Here is a 17,052-nt window from a genome sequence, read left to right on the forward strand (position 1 = left end):
TGTCTCCCTCCTGGCGGGGGGGTGGGGGGGGTGTTGCGTGATTAAACGAGGCGTCTGGGCTGCTGGGAGCCTGCTGGGGGCTGCTGGTGCAGCTCAAAACATGTGAACTCTGACGTCTGGTTGCTGGCTGACTTCCTGATGGATGGATAACGGGGCCATGGGGCAAGTTGGAGCCTGATGCTGGAAGATACGGCGGTGGGGGGTGGTGGCTGCTGACCTTGCCCGTCATCACGCTGGCTTTGTCATCTGAGTGCCCCCTGACGGAGAGCTCCGGAAAGGCACGGACCCTTAATCCTCCACGGGTAGGGGTGGGGGCGCAGAGGCTGCCCTGAGCTGTGACCTGGACTGAGCAGATGTGTGACAGATGCTGGCTAGAAGCAGCAATGAGCAGGGGCTTGGGAGACTGAGCAGGGGTCCTGGTGTCAGGCGGCCTGTGTTCAAATCCTGATTGCTGGCCCTTGAGCATATCACTTAATCCCCCAAGCCTGTTTCTTCAGGGAGTTGCAAGGACTAAGTGAGTATTTCATACAGCAAAGGGTCAGTGAGAACCCAAAAAGTGGCAACCTTTGTGACCCTTTCCTAGAATTCCAGCACTCCCCTGACCAGAGAAGACAGACCAGCTTCTCGGATGTCAGCCAGCCCTTTTATGAGGACACTTGCACCTGAGTGATGCAGGTGGCAGCTGATGAGCTCATGGACACCCCCACTGATGTGAAATAAGGCCGGCCGGGGAAGGGCACCAAGGCTTGTCCCGTCGCCACCGTGACACGTGCTTTGCGGATTTTCATTTGTTCACGTCTCACAGCCAGGGAGGGCAGTGTCATTATTCCCATTTTACAGATGAGGAAACTAAGGCTCAGAGAGGCTTAACTGCCCAGTCATGTACCCAGTGAGCATCACTGCCAGGATTCTTTTTTTTTTTTTTTTTTTTTTTTTTGTCTTTTTGCCTTTTCTAGGGCCACTCCTGTGGCACATGGAGTTCCCAGGCTAGGGGTCTAATCGGAGCTGTAGCCACTGGCCTACACCAGCGCCACAGCAACTTGGGATCCGAGCCTCCTCTGTGACCTACACCACAGCTCACAGCAACGCCAGATCCTTAACCCAAGGATCAGGGATCAAGGCCAGGGATCAAACCCGCAACCTCATCGTTCCTAGTTGGATTTGTTAACTGCTGCGCCACAACGGGAACTCCTCATTGCCAGGATTCTTGACCACTGGTCTGACTCCAAAGAGCAAGTTCCAATCCAGCCAGAGCCAGCGAGGGGCCTCACGGGTGCCTGTCTGAGGGGAGCCACCTGCAGCCTTGGGCATGTCTGCCAGGCTGGGGAGGGAATGGCGCTGGGCTACCCTCCAGGTGGTCACCCTGTCTCTCCTGTGCCCATCCCAGACTGGGTGCTGAGTAAACGCAGTCCCTCCTGTTCCCCATCTGGGGCGTGCATCTGTTTAACCCAGGGGAATCCCACCCCCAGCAGGGGAGGCCCCCACCATTGGGAGGTTTGTGTCTATTCATATTGAAGCATCTTTCAACCCCCTCTCTTATGATCTTATCTCTTCTCCTCCTTTATCCCCACTGAACGCCCCCTTCCTTCTCTTCCCAGATGCTTCAAATCACACATCGGAGAAGGAAATAATGCCATTTGCAGCAACATGGATGCAACTAGAGATTCTCATACTAAGGGAAGTCAGCCAGAAAGAGAAAGTCAAAGACCACATGAGATCACTTAATGTGTGGACTCTAAACTACGGCACAGATGAACCTTTCTACAGAACAGAAAGAGTCACAGACAATGGAGGACAGATTTGTGGTTGCCAAGAGGAAGGGGGGGAGGGAGTGGGAGGGACAGGGAGTTTGGGGTTGATAGATGGAAACTATTGCATTTAGAATGGATAAGCAATGAGGTCCTACTGTACACCTCAGGTAGATCCAATCTCTTGGGATAGAACGTGATGGAAGACAGTATGAGAAAAAGAATGGGCATTCCCGTCGTGGTGCAGTGGAAACAAATTTGACTAGGAACCATAGGGTTGCGGGTTCGATCCCTGGCCTCGCTCAGTGGGTTAAGGATCCGGCGTTGCCGTGAGCTGTGCTGTAGTCGCAGATGTGGCTCAGATCTGGTGTTGCTGTGGCTGTGACTGTGACCGTGGCTGTGGCCGGCAGCTGTGGCTCCGATTCGACCCCTAGCCTGGAAACCTCCATATGCCACAAGTGTGGCCCTAAAAAGTGGAAAAAAAAAAAAAAGAATGTATAACTATGTATGACTGGGTCACTACACTGTACAACAGAAATTAATGCAACACTGTGAATCACCTATACTTTAAGGAAAAAAAAAAAACCTAAATTACACATTGGCTTGAGTATTTACCTGTCACCCCATAATAGACCCTTAGTGCCACCAAGGGCAGGGACCACGGCTGTTTTTCTTGTACTAAGTGTGGAGTCAAGACACTGTAGCCATTCAAGAGAAGGACATGGGAGTTCCCGTCGTGGCGCAGTGGTTAACGAATCCGACTAGGAACCATGAGGTCGCGGGTTCGGTCCCTGCCCTTGCTCAGTGGGTCAAAGATCCGGCGTTGCCGTGAGCTGTGGTGTAGGTTGCAGATGCGGCTCGGATCCCACGTTGCTGTGGCTCTGGCGTAGGCCGGTGGCTATAGCTCCGATTCAACCCCTAGCCTGGGAACCTCCATATGCCGCGGAAGCGGCCCAAGAGATAGCAACAACAACAACAACAAAAGACAAAAAAAAAAAAAAGAGAGAAGGACATAAGAGTTAATGAGCTGGGGTGGGGGCCGGGGCCACGGTCCAAAGAAGTCGGGAAGTGAAACGGTCAAGAGCAACAGAAGGACCACAAGGGGAGGGGCGGTCAGGGGGCCCCCTGTAGCATCCATGACAATGAGACCTATGGGGGAGCTGCAGCAATCCGGGTACACAGAAGAGGGCAGAGAGAGGACACCAGAGGCAAAGTGAGAGCCTGGCCCACCACCAGTGCCCCCGCCTCCCTGCAGCATGCCTTCCTCATCTCCAAGGCCCGCCCTCCACGGCGGCCTGCACCCCAAGGACCTGGCTGTGCAGCAGCCCATGCTTGCCCCCCTGCTGAGCTTTCCCTGCTGTAGAGGGCCAGTGGTCCACCCCAGTCTGGTGGCACTAGCCCTGCTTTCCTCCTACCCATCTGGCTGCTCCTTCTACCTCCCGTCCCCACTTCTAAACCCTGGCGTGCACCAGAAATCACTCCTCAAATCACATCCTTCTCAAGATCTTAGGTTCCCGTCGTGGCGCAGTAGAAACAAATCCGACTAGGAACCATGAGGTTGCGGGTTCGATCCCAGGCCTCGCTCGTTCGATCCCTGGCCTTGCTTAGGGGGTTAAGGATCCAGCGTTACCGTGAGCTGTGGTGTAGGTCGCAGACTCGGCTCAGATCTGGCGTTGTTGTGGCTGTGGCCTGTGGCTATAGCTCTGAGAACCTCCATATGCCGTGGGTGTGGCCCTAAAAAGACAAAAAGACAAAAAAAAAAAAAAAAAATCTTAGGTTCTTACATTTTTGGTGCCACAGACCCTTTGCCAGTCTGGTGACACCTATGTTTTAAATGCTTTAAAAAATTTCTTTTATGGCCGCACCCAGGCATATGGAAGTTTCTGGGCCAGAGACTTAATCCAAGACCCAGCTACGACCTAGGCTGAAGCTGTGGCAACACAGGATCCTTTTAACCCACTGTGCCCGGCCAGGGATAGAACCTGCACCTCCACAGCAACCTGAGCCACTTTTTTTTAGGGCCGCACCCACGGCATATGGAAGTTCCCGGGCTAAGGGTCAAATCGGAGCTATAGCCGCCGACCTATGCCACAGTCACTGCAATGCCACACCTGAGCCACATCCGCGACCTACACCACAGCTCACGGTAACGCTGGATCCTTAACCCCCTAAGCAAGGCCAGGGATCAAACCCACATCGTTGTTAATGAATCCTAGTTGGGTTCATTAACCACTGCGCCACGACGGGAACTCCCCGCGGTCTGATTCTTAACCTACTGCACCACAGCAGGAATTCCTAAATGCTTAAAATGTTTTGAATGCATAAAATACATAGGATCCCAGAGGAAAGAAATGACATTTTAAGCAGTAATTAAAATAAATCAAAGATCAGCATATGCTTCTTTATTAATGCAGCAAATAACAAGACCTGGTTACTATAATTTCAAAACTTCGAACAATGTAAACGGTATCTTGAAAGGATCTGTGACAGTGTTCCCATGATATAAATACTGGCAATTTCTACTGGTGACAAGGTCGTGGGTGCTGCTAATGCCACCATTGTTTGTTGCCTAAATCACAGACGAGAACCCTAACTCAGAGTCAGGGCTTCATAAAAATAAACACGTCATCCGCCCCCCTCCCCCGCCATCCATGTTCGCAGACCTTGAATTTGATCTGCCCTCCCTGGGGTGTCTGTGAACCCCAGGTTTAGGACAGCATTCTACACCTCTCCCCAGGCAATCGAGTTTAGACCAGGGGTCCTCACACATGAGTGGCATCAGGATGGAGAGCTTGGTATAACACGGATTCAACAGGGCTGAAGCGGGGCCTGAGGATCTGCACTTGTAACAAGTTCTGGGTGATGCTGATGCTGCTGGTCTGGGGCCTCTACTTTGAGTAGTTCTGGTGTAGACCTACGATGGCCAACGTCACCTATTCACAGATGCCTCCCACGTTTACATCGCCAGCCCTGGGCTCTCTCCTGAACTCCAGAAGCACCTCTTCAACTTCCAATGTAACTTTTTTTTATTTTGCTTTTCAGGGCCACGCTTGTGGCCTATGGAAGTTCCCAGGCTAGGGGTTGAATTGGAGCTGCAGCTGCGGGCCTACACCACAGCCACAACCACACCAGATCCTAGCCACATCTGCAACCTACACCACCTAGTGGCAATGCAGGGTCCTTAACCCACTGATCGAGGCCAAGGATCAAACCCGCATCCTCTGGGATGCTAGCTGAATTTGGGACTGCTGAGTCACAACAGAAGCTCCACAGTTTAACATCTTCAAGGGGAATCCCAAATGAAATGTGTCCAGAATTGAATGGCTGAGGCCCAGGCTCCCCTCCCAGAGAATCCATGCTTTCCCAAGCTTCCACATCTAGGAAATGGGACCAAGTGGTTGTCAAGACAAAAACCTAAGAGGCGTCTTTGATTCCATTCTTGCCCTTACCACTCACAGCCAAGTGGCCAGTAAGTCTTGTTGGCTCCACCCCCCCTAACCTGGACCCTTCCCTCCAAGGCCACTGCCACAAGTTTTGCCCATGACCTCTGCTCTTGGCCCCCACACAGAGAGATGCCAGAGTGATCTTTCTAAAGCTGGCTGTCCAGAACTTTCCCTGATGATGGCAATGTTTCATAACTGCCATAATATGGTAGCCACTAGCCACATGTGGCTATGCAGCTCTTGAATATGGCTAGTGAGATTAAGGGACTGAATTTGACTGAGTTGGTGAACTCAAATGGAACTGTGGCTACTCTATTGGATAGTATAGTTCTAAAGCATAAGTCTGACTGCATTGCTTTTCTTTTTCTTTCCCTCTCTCTCTCTCTCTCTCTCTCTTTTTTTTTTTTTTTTTGTCTTTTTAAGACCACACCCACAGCATATTAAAATTCCCAGGCTAGGGGTCCAACGGGAGCTGCAGCTGCTGGCCTACGCCACAGCCATAGCAACGCCAGATCTGAGCCACATGTGTGACCTACACCACAGCTCATGGCAACACCATGAGATCCTTAACCCACTGAGTGAGGCCAGGGATCAAACCATGTCCTCATGAATACTAGTCAGGTTCGTTACCACTGAGCCATGACAGGAACTCCTGCATTGCTTTCCTGCTTAAAATCTTTGGAGTTCCCTGGTGGTTCAGGGGGTTAAGGATCAGGTGTTGCCACTGTTGTGGCTCAGGTCACTGCTGTGGCATGGGTTCCATCCCTGGCCTGGGAACTTCTGCATGCTGTGGGCATGGCCAAAAAAAAAAAAAAAAAAAAATCCCCCAAATCTTCAAATGGCTCCCATCACAAGCACCATAAAGCCAAATCAGGGGGCACAGCAAAGACCCTGTGTGGGTAGCTAATCAGCAGAGAGAGCCCCCATGAACCACACCCTGCCGGCACCCATGCCATTGGGTAGTCCCCTCCCACATGGAACCTGGGCCGGCAGGTAACTCCCATAAAACGTGGCAGAAACAATAGTTTCCACTTTAGCACTTCAAGGCGCCCCAAGCTGTCGTGGAAGAAATCCGCATGGAGGGACCCCCGGAGAGAGAGAAAGAGAGAGACAGGTACAGCGATCCCAAGTCCTGGGCCGAGCCTCGAAGCCAGCCGGTGGGGACTGCCGGGGGCGGGGGGGGCCCTCTCTGTCTAAAGGGGTCTTCAGCTCCAGATCGATGTTTCCAGTGAGACTCTGGCCCAGATGTTTCCAGTGAGACTCCACAGCCTCTGACTTCTAAAAGCCAGAAATCTGGACTCCTGGTCTTTTGATATGGGCTCTGGTGGATCTGGATGCCATACAGGGCAGAGGTAACTTGGCTTTGGTTTGGATGTGGCCAGTGAGTCCGCAACCTGTCGGGGATTCGAGGAAGGGCATCTGTGCAGAGGCTACAGGAGGGCAAGCAGAAGCCAGTGGCTCAGTCTGGCTGCAGCCAGGAAGAAGCGCTGTGGGGCATGGGAGAGCTGTGCAACCCTGGCTGATACTGAACCTCTCTGGGTTTCCTCATCTGTAAAATCACGCCCGCACAGGGTTGCTGAGACGCTCCACTGTGATAACACATAAAAAGAGCTGAGCAGTTCCTGTCGTGGCTCAGTGGAAATGAATCTGACTAGTATCCGTGAGGATGCAGGTTCAATCCCTGGCCTTGCTCGGTGGGTTAAGAATCTGGCGTTGCCCTGAGCTGTGGTGTAGGTCGCAGATGCAGCTTGGATCCCACGTTGCTGTGGCTGTGGCATAGGCCGGCTGCTACAGCTCCAATTCAACCCCTAGCCTGGGAACCTCCACATGCCGAGGGTGTGGCCCTAAAAAGACAAATTAAAAAAAAAAAAAAAAAAAGGTGAAAAGGGTGCTGGCCCCTGCCAGGCTTCCCTGGGTCTCCCAAGTGTACGCCTCTCATACTCTGGATTTGGGATCTGAAGTTCCTGATTCTAGCGACAAAACCCCAGCAATACCTAAATGGTCCTTTGGAGCCGACCAGGTTCTTCCAAACCCACCGTCACTCCCCCCCTGCTTTACTCCTCATCGCAGCCCTCACCACCCACTGAAACATTTTTAGTTTGCCCACTGTCTGCCTCCCTCCACCAGAACGGAAGCCCTACCAGCCCAGGAATGCCCCCCACCTAGTCCATGCCTTGCCGGAGCCAAGAACCCACCCGTGGAAGGTGCTTGATACAAGGTTTCTGAATGAATGACTGTGTAGTAGCTCATTTAATCACCATGTGAACTTTGCAGAGTCACTAACATCACTACAGTATTACTGTCATCACGTCTTCAGCCCAAAGGTGTGCCGCGGAGGTGAAGACGGGTGAAGCGACTTGGAGGGCTCTGCTTGGCCAAGAGGGGGTACCCCAGGCAGGATGCACACTGGGGCTCAGGGCTGCCAATCCCCCTGTCTTCTCCTTCTGTGTGGAGGAGAAGAGGAGCTCCTTCCTGAACCAGCCAGCGGGAGCGCCACACCTCAGGGAACCTGAACTCCCACCCAGACTCGCAGCAGGAAGAGCCAGGCGCCTGGGCGCTGGTCCCCAGCTTGTTAGGGCTCTGTCGCAGGGAGAGGGGGAGGGCGAGTGGGCACACAGCCCTGCCATCCACTTTCCAGGGTGGAAGGGGAGGCAGGGGGTGGGGAGCAGGTGAGAGGGGGCCGGGCAGGGTCTCCGTACCTTGTTGATGCTGAACTGCCCCTCGAAGCGGCAGCCCACCCCGTCGTTGAGCGGGATCTTCATGGAGTTGTCGATGTGGCCCACTTCGTGCCTGCCCATCTCATCCTGGATGTCCAGCCCGACCACTGCAGGAGCCGAGGGGGAGAAGCGTCACAAACACTCAGAGAAAAGGGACCGGCCCCCTCCCCTTGGGACTGGGACAGGCGGGGGCCCCCCCCCCCCCGGCCCTCCAGGAGCTCACAGTCTAGGGCCCGAGTGTCAGCCAGCAGAGGAGGAGGAGAAACTGATGGCTGGACCGAAAGTGTGCACACAGCATTCCTGTCCCCCGCCACTGCCGGCTGGAAAGGAACCGGGGAGAGTCAGGGGAGGCAGCAGCTAAGGGGTCCACGGATGGAGGGCTGCAGGGCGCAGGGGTGAGGACTCTGCTAGATGCGAGGCTGCGGGGAAGCCGGCGAGGGGCAGGCTCAGAAGGTCACCTCGATCCTGGCCCTGCCTTTTAGCTGCCTTGCAACCTTGGCTGAGGCACTAAACCTCCTGATGCCTTGGCTTTTTTCCTCTGTAAGTGGAGAGGTGATAATCATTAAAAAGCTTCCTTGGAGAGTCAGGAGGATCCAATAATTAATACGTGTCGAGAATGCTCGCCCAGGGCCTGACGCTCAGGAGGTGGCAAGTACTTTATAAATGTCAGCACTTCCTCTGCCTCAGTCCCTGGGTTGCCGGGGCGTCCTTCAGGCTCAAGCGGTCCTGCATTCACAGCATCCTTTCCCCAGCCTCCATTCCTCCAGGCCCTGCCCTGCCCTCCCCGAGTGTGGGCCCTTTTCTCGGTTCCTCAGGGCACTAAATGGGAAACCTGGGGCCTGGAGTCCTGGTCCTGACGCTGATGGGACGCTCCATCACCTACTGCGACTTGGCTTCCCAATCTGCGGAATGGGCAGTCCCAGGCCGACTGTGTTCCCTGAGATGGTCCAAGGGGCATGTGGGGGCGGCAGGGGGTGGAGGGAAGGCTGGCAACTCTGACATGCAGAGATTTCCCTGAATGGAGCACTAGGAAACAGGCTGCAATACAGAGAAGGAATAGCTGGAAGCAATTTTCAGCGAAAATTGGAAAAGGGACAAAAAGGAAGAAGCCGCTATTCCTCAACGGGGATGAAAGGACACAGACGGTCTGTCCACAGAAGGGGGAGGGATGCACCATGAAAAATGAGGCTTCTTGGAGTTCCTGTGTGGCTCAGCAGTTAAACCCGACTAGCATCCCTGAGGATGACGGTTCGATCCCTGGCCTTGCTCGGCAGGTTAAGGATCTGGTGTTGCTGTGAGCTGTGGTGTAGGTCGCAGATGCGGCTCAGATCCTGTGTTGCTGTGGCTGTGGTTGGCGGCTACAGCTCTGATTCAACCCCTGGCCTGGGACCCTCCATATGCGGTGGGTGTGACCCTAAAAAGACAAATAGACAAACAAAACAAAACAAAACAAAAAAACCCAAAACCCCCCAAGGCTCCCTGGTCTGTTGTGCGTGGGAAATGGTGATGCTACAATAACGACAAGAAATGCAAGCAGGTCCCCATTTGACTCAGCAGTTCTGCCCCCAGGAGCCGTCCTGCAGACACAGATACATAGACACAGACACACACACACACACGTCTGGACAGAGGCTCAAGTCTCAGGGCAACCTTATTGGAAGTGGTGACAACTGGAAGCAACCCAACTGCCTGTCAGCAGGGGACTGGTCAGTGGCCTGGCCCCCTCTGGACTGCTGTACAGTGGGTCGGAGGAAGGAGCTAAAGCCAGATGTGGGGAGAGGCAGCTCAGAGTGGGCTCTGGGGCTATCCTGTCTATGTTCCTGGCTCCACCCCTACTGGCTGTGGCACCTCGAGCAAGTTACCCAACCTTTCTGTGCTTCGGTTTCTTGCTCTATCCTGGGCTTGATCAGGATAAAAACATGAGGATTAGGATTTCAAAAAATTAAAAACAGAACTGACTAGGGGTTAGATACTCTTCCAAGTGCCTTTTCTTTTCATACATATTGAATGAACAATATATGTATTGTATTTTTAGGGCCATACTCAAGGCCTGTGGAAGTTCCCAGGCTAGGGGTCCAATTGGAGCTGCAGCTGCTGGTCTATGTCGCAGCCACGGCAATGCCAGATCTGAGCTGCTTCTTATATTTACACCACAGGTTACAGCAACTCCGGATCATTAAGCCACTGAGTGGGGCCAAGGATGGAACCCACATCCTCATGGATACCTGTCGGGTTTGTTATAGCTGAGCCACAACAGGAACCCCTCAAGTGCCTTTTCCATAAGAAGGAACCATCTGGCCATTCCTATGGAATAGGTAATATTATCAGGCCCATCTTTTACTGGGGGACACTGAGGCACAGAGAGGTAGGTTACTTGCTTGAGATCTCCCAGCTAAGAAACAATGGCGCTTGGATTGGAACCCACAGAGTCTGGATCCAGAGCCCACACCCTTTGGCCCCTCTGCTAGAACAGCTCTCATCTTAAGCACTAATACAGCTAAAGGACTCAAGACAGGGCCCAACCTGGAGTAATAGCTGAATAAGCGGCAGCTGTGGTTATTATTTAACTAGTATTATGAGTAATAGAAGAGTGGCTCCAAGATGTAAATGGAAAAAACAAGACACCCCAGAAAAGTCTCCTGTAACTGAGTCCCCAATTATATAAAAAGGAAAAAAAAACAACAAAAAACAAAACAAAACAAAAAACCAAACATGACTTATGTTTGCAGACAGACAGAAAGACACATTCCCGGGGTTGGGGGAAGGGGTCCCAGCTGCTAACAGAGGCTTCCTCTGGGGTCGACGGCTTGCTGGGAGGCCTGTGTGCTTCTTGTACTTTTTTCTTTCTATATTTCTGTATGTTGAACATGTATCATTTTTAAAGATAAAAAAATGTATCCCTGTATTAGCTGTGTAACAGAAAAACATTATTTTTAAAAGCAGGATACGAGATTGCACAGGCAGCATGAGCTCAGCCATGTTTAGAAACGCACGGAAGGGAAGGTCGATGGGACGGAACGGCGTCAAATGTCAACTGACGCTGTCGTGGGGGTGGAATTATGGGCAATTTCTTCTCTCTCTGCTGCTCCAGATTTTCCAAAGGTACAATGATGAGCATGCATTTTTTTTTCCTATGATAAAAACTTGAAGTTCTCTTAAAGAAAAGCCCAGGTGCGGGCTCCTGCTGGGGTGGGCAGGGCCTGCTGGGCTGGCGCAGCCACCAGCTTGAGGCCACCCAGCCCCTTCTGGGTGGCCACCAGAGTTGGGATGGAGCCTGGAACCACGTCCCTTCCCTCCTTCCCTGCCCGCCCCCACTGGCCCCAGTCCTCTGGCCTAAACAGTTCCTTGTTCCAGAGGACATGACCAGTTCCTGAATGGGAAGCTGCCAGAGGAATTATTTTTCCAAGAGAAAGAGAGAAAATAAAAATAAAACCAACCTATTTCAATAGGTTCTCTGGCTTGGGGCCCACCGTGGGCTCAAAATGGTGATGTAATTCTCACCAAAAGCAGTAACAGGCCTGCCTCTGCCTACCTCTGCCGCAGACCCACCCAGCCTTCCGCCCTGCAGTGGGAAGGCGGGGGTGAGGGGAGGGGAGGCAGGGAGGAGAAGGGCCTGCAGGAGGTCTGAGCCAGCCTGGGCAGAGGGACAGCTGGAAACCCAGGCCACTCGTTACCGACTCTAGGAACCAGCTCACCCGATCCTCCCAACAACCTCAAGCAAGAGAGCCCTGTGCCCATTTCGCGGCTGAGGAAACTGAGACTCGGAGAGGTCACCTTAGCCAGGTCACCTTGAGTAGGCAGAGGAGCAGAATCTGACTCCAAAGCAGACTCCCAGTGGGCTTTGCTTTGTACAGGGAATTCATTTGTTTGGCTGGAGCAAATGAGAAACAACCAACCAACCCAACCACAGAGACACACAATGGAGGAAGTGAATAAGGAAGTTTCCCATGGCTGCTACCAGCTCAGGGCTGTACCCTTTTCCAAGTGACCACTCTGGGCTGGTTGGAGGTCCTCTTGCCTTGGGATGACCCCCAACCCTCCCAGCACACCACCCTGCAGCCGTCAGCCAAGGATATGCCTAACAGCCAGCCTCCTTGCTACCAGGCGGGACAAACGATGGTGTCATTGACACGCCCCGGCTCCCCTTGGGATCAGGCTGCAATTAGACCTCAGCCCAACACACAGCTCTGCCGCTCCTGCCACCTCCTTCGTGCCCTTGCAGGTTCCTCCTGACAGCCCCCTCTCCATAAATCACCTGCCACAAATGGAGCCTCTGCTTCTTGGGAACTTGACCCTAGAGACGCCCCCACACCTACATGGCTGCTCTCCAGAGGTCACCTCTGTTAGCAGTTTCTTGTGTGTGTGCACAGGAACATCTGAGCACATCTTCCCCCTGCCCCGCTCCACTGGGGAGAGTTTCCTGCTGCCTGTTTTGCAGCTTGCCGTCCCCTTGTCCTGGTTATCTCGCCATTTCTGCACACACAGCACTGTCTAGGGGAGGTGTCTTGTCGGAGCAGAGGGAGGCTGGCGATACTCACACTCGCAGTGCAAATTGGGTAGACTGATGTTCAGGCTGACGTCAATTTTGCCCCCGCTATCCTTGTCCGGGTCATCGACGTAGAGCTCGTTCACGCTGAGGGAGACAAGGACAGAAGCCTCGTTGAGATGGGGGCATCCATCGCGGCTGCAGCGGACAGCCAGGGACACTTCGCTGGGAGAACCAGGACTCCGGTCTGGGGGAAGCCTGCACCTGCCGGGCACAGGGGAGCGGGGCTCCTATCTCCGTGGTGCTCTCCAAATGCGGGCCTTATCACTTACAAGGACAAGAGGGGGACCGGACGGGACGGGGACGGTGGAAAGAGCATAGCTTTCAGAGTCAGGTGCATTTCCCAACGCTGACACCGCCGGGGTTTTTTATGGAACTCGAGCAGATAACGTCACCTCTGTGGACCCATATGTTAAATGGGGATACCGCCACCCACTGCTGTAGCTGTTGTTTTAATTATGTGGGATTTCACATCAGTTCCCAGACCAGAGACTCAACCCAGGCGGCAGCAGTGAAAGCACCGAATCCCAACCACTAGACCACCAGGCAACTCCCCATTACCCACTGTTAACAGGGCGCTCTGAACACTCAAGTGAGAAATAAGACCGTACTGGGGGTCACGGCCTGGCACCAACAGGCTCACAGTCCTGACTCCCTCCTGTCTTGAGCTCCCCTCCCCCACTGGTTGGGAAGTTGTGTGTGTGGGGGAGGGTCCCTGGGGGCTCGTTCTCAGTGTCCCAGCCTTCACAAAGCCCTGGGATGGGCACCAGGTCTGAGACACAGCTAGACTAATACATGCATCACTTTCCTGGGGCTGTTAGGACAAATGATCACGGAGCTAGTGGTTTAACACAGCACACATTTATTATCTCATACTTTGGGGGAGTCAGAAGTCTGAGACAGGTCTGTGGGGCTGACCTCCTTTTGGAAGCGCCAAGAGGGGAATCGGTTTTCTTGCCTTTTTTGGCTTCTAGAGGCCTCGCTCAGAGCCCCTTCTTCCACCTCCCAAGCCCACCCGCCCGTGTCTTCTCCGCTCTGGCCTCCTAACTTGCTCTGAGAGGGACCCTTGTGCTTCTCTGCCGCCCACCTGGACAACCCAGGCCATCTCCCAGCTCAAGACCCTTGACGTAATCGCATTTGTTAAGTTCCTTTTACTTTGCAAGGTAACATGGTGGCAGCTTACAGGGACAAGGACATGGGTGTCTAGGCAGGGCGGGGGGAGACAGTGTTGGGCAGGTGGCTCCAAAGACAGCCAAGACACCTTGGCAGTACATTGGGACCTGCCAGCAATATGCTAAGTATTCGATGGCTATGTTTTGAGTGCTTACTACCCATCAGGCAGAGAGCCAGCGAGGAACCAGACAGACACAGTCCCTGCCTTTGTTGAGCTGAGAGACCCTGCTCACTTCTTAAATAAACCCCTTACCCCTATCTCAATTGCCGCTTTGATGGAGGGACCCACAGGGTGCAGGGCCTCTGGGGAGAGGGGGCTGGGAAGACATCCTTGAGGAGATGGGAGCTCAGGTCTGAAGGATGAGGATGCTGTGCCAGCAAAGGGTGGGGGGCGGGGGGCCCTTGGGCCAGCACGTGCAGAGGCTGGAAGCTGGGGGAACTGGACGAAGGTCACCTTGGCGGCAGTGAGGAGCAGAGGGAAGTAGCTGTGATGCCGTCGGAGAAGGGGGAGCGGACAGGTCAGGCACGGAGGCCAGGGTGAGGCCTTCGGATGGGATCCCAAGCTGCCTGGCACTTTGAAAGGCTCCCCCGGTGGCTTTCAGGACTGACCAGAGGGGTGATTGTGCACTAGGGTGAGCTGGGAGGCCACTGCAGTGGTGCCGGTGGGAGACGGTGGCCTGGCCTGGCGTGGTGGGGATGCAGGGAAGGGAGGGACCCACAGATGGACGGGGCGGGGGGCGGGGGTCGGGGGAGGCATGATGCAGGGGGACTGCCACGTTTCTTTCTGAAATCATTTGCTGGGTTAGGAGCCCTTGGAAGAGGAGCAGAACTATGGGGGAAGGAGGGGGTACCGAGTTCCATATGGCTGTGCCAAGTTCAAGGTGACTTGGGGACATCCCTGAGGAGCGGCTGAGTGGACACCAGATGGCGGTGGCTGAAGCCCACTTCCGATTCCCAGGTAACGCCCCACGGGGAGAGGACACAGAATCTAAAGCCTGGCCTGATGGGCAGCTGGGGGCAGTGCTCAAGGTGTCTGGGTGGCGGTTCTTTGAAGCAGAAATCAGGCCCTGTGGGTCCTGTCCACAGGCTGTCAAAGAGAGAAGGATTGCTGGCTCTAAACAATTGGATTCCAGAGCCTGGCAAATGGCCCCTTCTTTGGGAACAAATGGGTCAGGCCAGGGCAAGAGCACCTCATTTTCACTAAGACCCTGTCTTTGTACCCCTGGCTCTCAGTGTGAGAGCTGCTGGGCGATGAACAGGAAACGGTGGGCTCCAAAAACTACCTGGAGCCTGCTTCCTTGTAGGGGGGTCCCAAAGACCTTCCCAAAGAGCAACGGACTCAGCCTAGCCTTCAGATCGCTGGGCCCCCCAGCCTAGTAAGCCAGGCAAGGCCCAAGCAGACCCAGGTGCAGTCACCTTCTCCCCTCTGTTCCTGTGAACTGTCCTGATCCTCATTTAGAACCAGGATACAGAGGCTCAGAGAAGGTGAGTCCCACCCCCGGAGTCGCCCAGCAAGACCTGGCCTAGATGGAATGCCAACTCCGTTCTGCCCTCCCCTGGGCTCTCCAGGGCTCACGCTGCCTCCCTCCCTCTTGTCCTCAGCATCCAGGGTCAAGGGTGAAATTGGGGGAGGGGGAGAGAGCTGGAGCTCGGAGGCCACAGGGTGGGAGAGAGGCAGCAGGGGCCTGTGCTTGGCCGGCTCACGGTGTGGGGCCACATCAGAGATCAGGAAGAAGTCAGGAGCCAGCGGGAGAAGAGGGATCGGGGCCTTCGGAAGTTCCACTGGAGAAACAGCAACTTCCCCAAAGCCAAATGCTGCTCCTCAGCCTTCAGGGCCCAGTTCCCACCCCTGCCTTAATTCCCAGCTCTCTAGGGTTGCTGGGAATGAGATCGATGTGTCACAGAGGGAGCGCCCCCAGCTTCCCTTTCCAGCTGCGTGACACTCTTCCGAGAAGGGACTCACCTTTCCTACCTGGGAGGCTGGGCCGTGCACACCGTGGGATGATGTTAGCCCCTGGCAATCCTCGGAGGGTGACCTCAGCACAGAGTGAGGTGGATCCCAGGTGCGGCGCCAAGGTGAGCTCACCCTCGAGGCCCCAGGAGGTCCCCCCTGGCCCACGGAGCCCAGGCTCCCAGGGGCTGAAGTGCTGGGGAGGGATGGAAAACTCACTGGACTGCAGAGCTTGGAGCCAGTCTGGTTATGTAAGGTCAGAACTGGCTGCTCCCAGGCGCCTTCCTGAAGGGCCCTGGGGCTGCAGGATAAACACAGTTCAACCACCTGTGCCACTGGCCTGATGAGGTCAATACAGCTGCCTTCTGCATCCAAGGAAAATGTTCCAGGGCTCCTGGCTTCCTGCCGCCCCCTGCCAGGGCCCTCTGCACCACTGGCAGGTGTCTGCCAAGGCTGGCTCACATCCTAGCCGAACTGGCTTTTCTTTTCTTTTTTCTTTTTTTTTTTTTTTTTTTTCCTTTTTTGGCTGCCCCAAGGAGCTCCCGGGCCAGGGATCAGATTTAAGCTGCAGTTGCCACCTTAGCTGAAGCTGCAGCAACGCCAGATCCTTAACCCACTGTGCCGGGCAGGGATCGAACCTGCATCTCAACGCTCCCAAGATACCACTGATCCCGTTGTGCCACAGTGGGAACTCCAGAGTTAAACTGATTTTAAAAGACAAATGGAGGCTAGAAATCAGCCCACCTAGAAGGAAAAGCAATGCTTTTCATGGATTCACCACTGCTGCTTGGGGCCAGACTCCTCCTGTCATGGGCATGGGCGGGTGATGAGAACTCGTGGGGGCAGTGGCAGACAGATGTAGGCTCACCTCCTGGCTCTGCCACTTGGAAGCTGGGGGAGCAAGTTGCCTCACCTCCCTCAGCCTCGGTTTCCTCAACTGTAAAGCTTAGGGAGAGCTCTCTACGAAGTGTGAAGAGAGGCAAAATCACCAATGGTACTGGAAGCCAGAATGGTGATGGTGGGTTTCCTGATTGGGAGGGACTTAGGGACCCTCCAGGTGGTGGGGATGTGCTATTTTGATGGGGTGATGGTGACACAGGTGTGAACACAGGCACGCATTCATCAAGTGTCACCGTTAACATTCATGCACTTTGCTGTGTGTACGGTCGACACACCTCATACACCTCGAGAGAAGAAAGAGAAAGAGAGAAGGAAGGAAGGAAAGAGAGAGAGAGAAGGAAAAAAAGAGAAAGAGAGAGAGAAAGAAAGAAAGAAAGAAAGAAAGAAAGGAAGGGAAGGAAGGAAGGAAGAAAGGGGGAAAAGAAAGAAAGAAAGAAAGAAAGAAAGAAAGAAAGAAAGAAAGAAAGAAAGAAAGAAAGAAAGAAAGAAAGAAAGAAAGAAAATAAGGCATTTCCATCGTGGCTTGGGGGAAACAATTCTGACTAGTATCCATGAGGACGCAGGTTCCATCCCT

General features: G+C 54.0%; 1 protein-coding gene across 3 annotated transcripts in view; it reads right to left on the reverse strand.

Annotated features, from left to right (window-relative positions):
- ERGIC1 (endoplasmic reticulum-golgi intermediate compartment 1) overlaps positions 1-17,052 on the reverse strand; it is a 119,810-nt gene that overhangs the window by 33,618 nt on the left and 69,140 nt on the right. For 2 of the 3 annotated variants that reach the window (XM_003134052.7, XM_085002467.1), the window contains exons 4-5: positions 12,447-12,541; positions 7,891-8,015 (exon numbers count right to left, since the gene is read on the reverse strand). In XM_003134052.7, coding sequence (XP_003134100.4) covers positions 7,891-8,015; positions 12,447-12,541 — 220 coding nt within the window. Of the gene's footprint in view, positions 1-7,890; positions 8,016-8,131; positions 8,229-12,446; positions 12,542-17,052 lie in introns of those variants that run through there. The other variant, XM_085002468.1, reaches the window with a different exon arrangement.

This window comes from Sus scrofa, chromosome 16 (genome assembly GCF_054392235.1).
Source record: "Sus scrofa isolate SSC_HxYL_T2T_F1_AM1 chromosome 16, Sscrofa_HxYL_maternal_Yorkshire_Landrace_v2.0, whole genome shotgun sequence".
NCBI lineage: Eukaryota > Metazoa > Chordata > Mammalia > Artiodactyla > Suidae > Sus > Sus scrofa.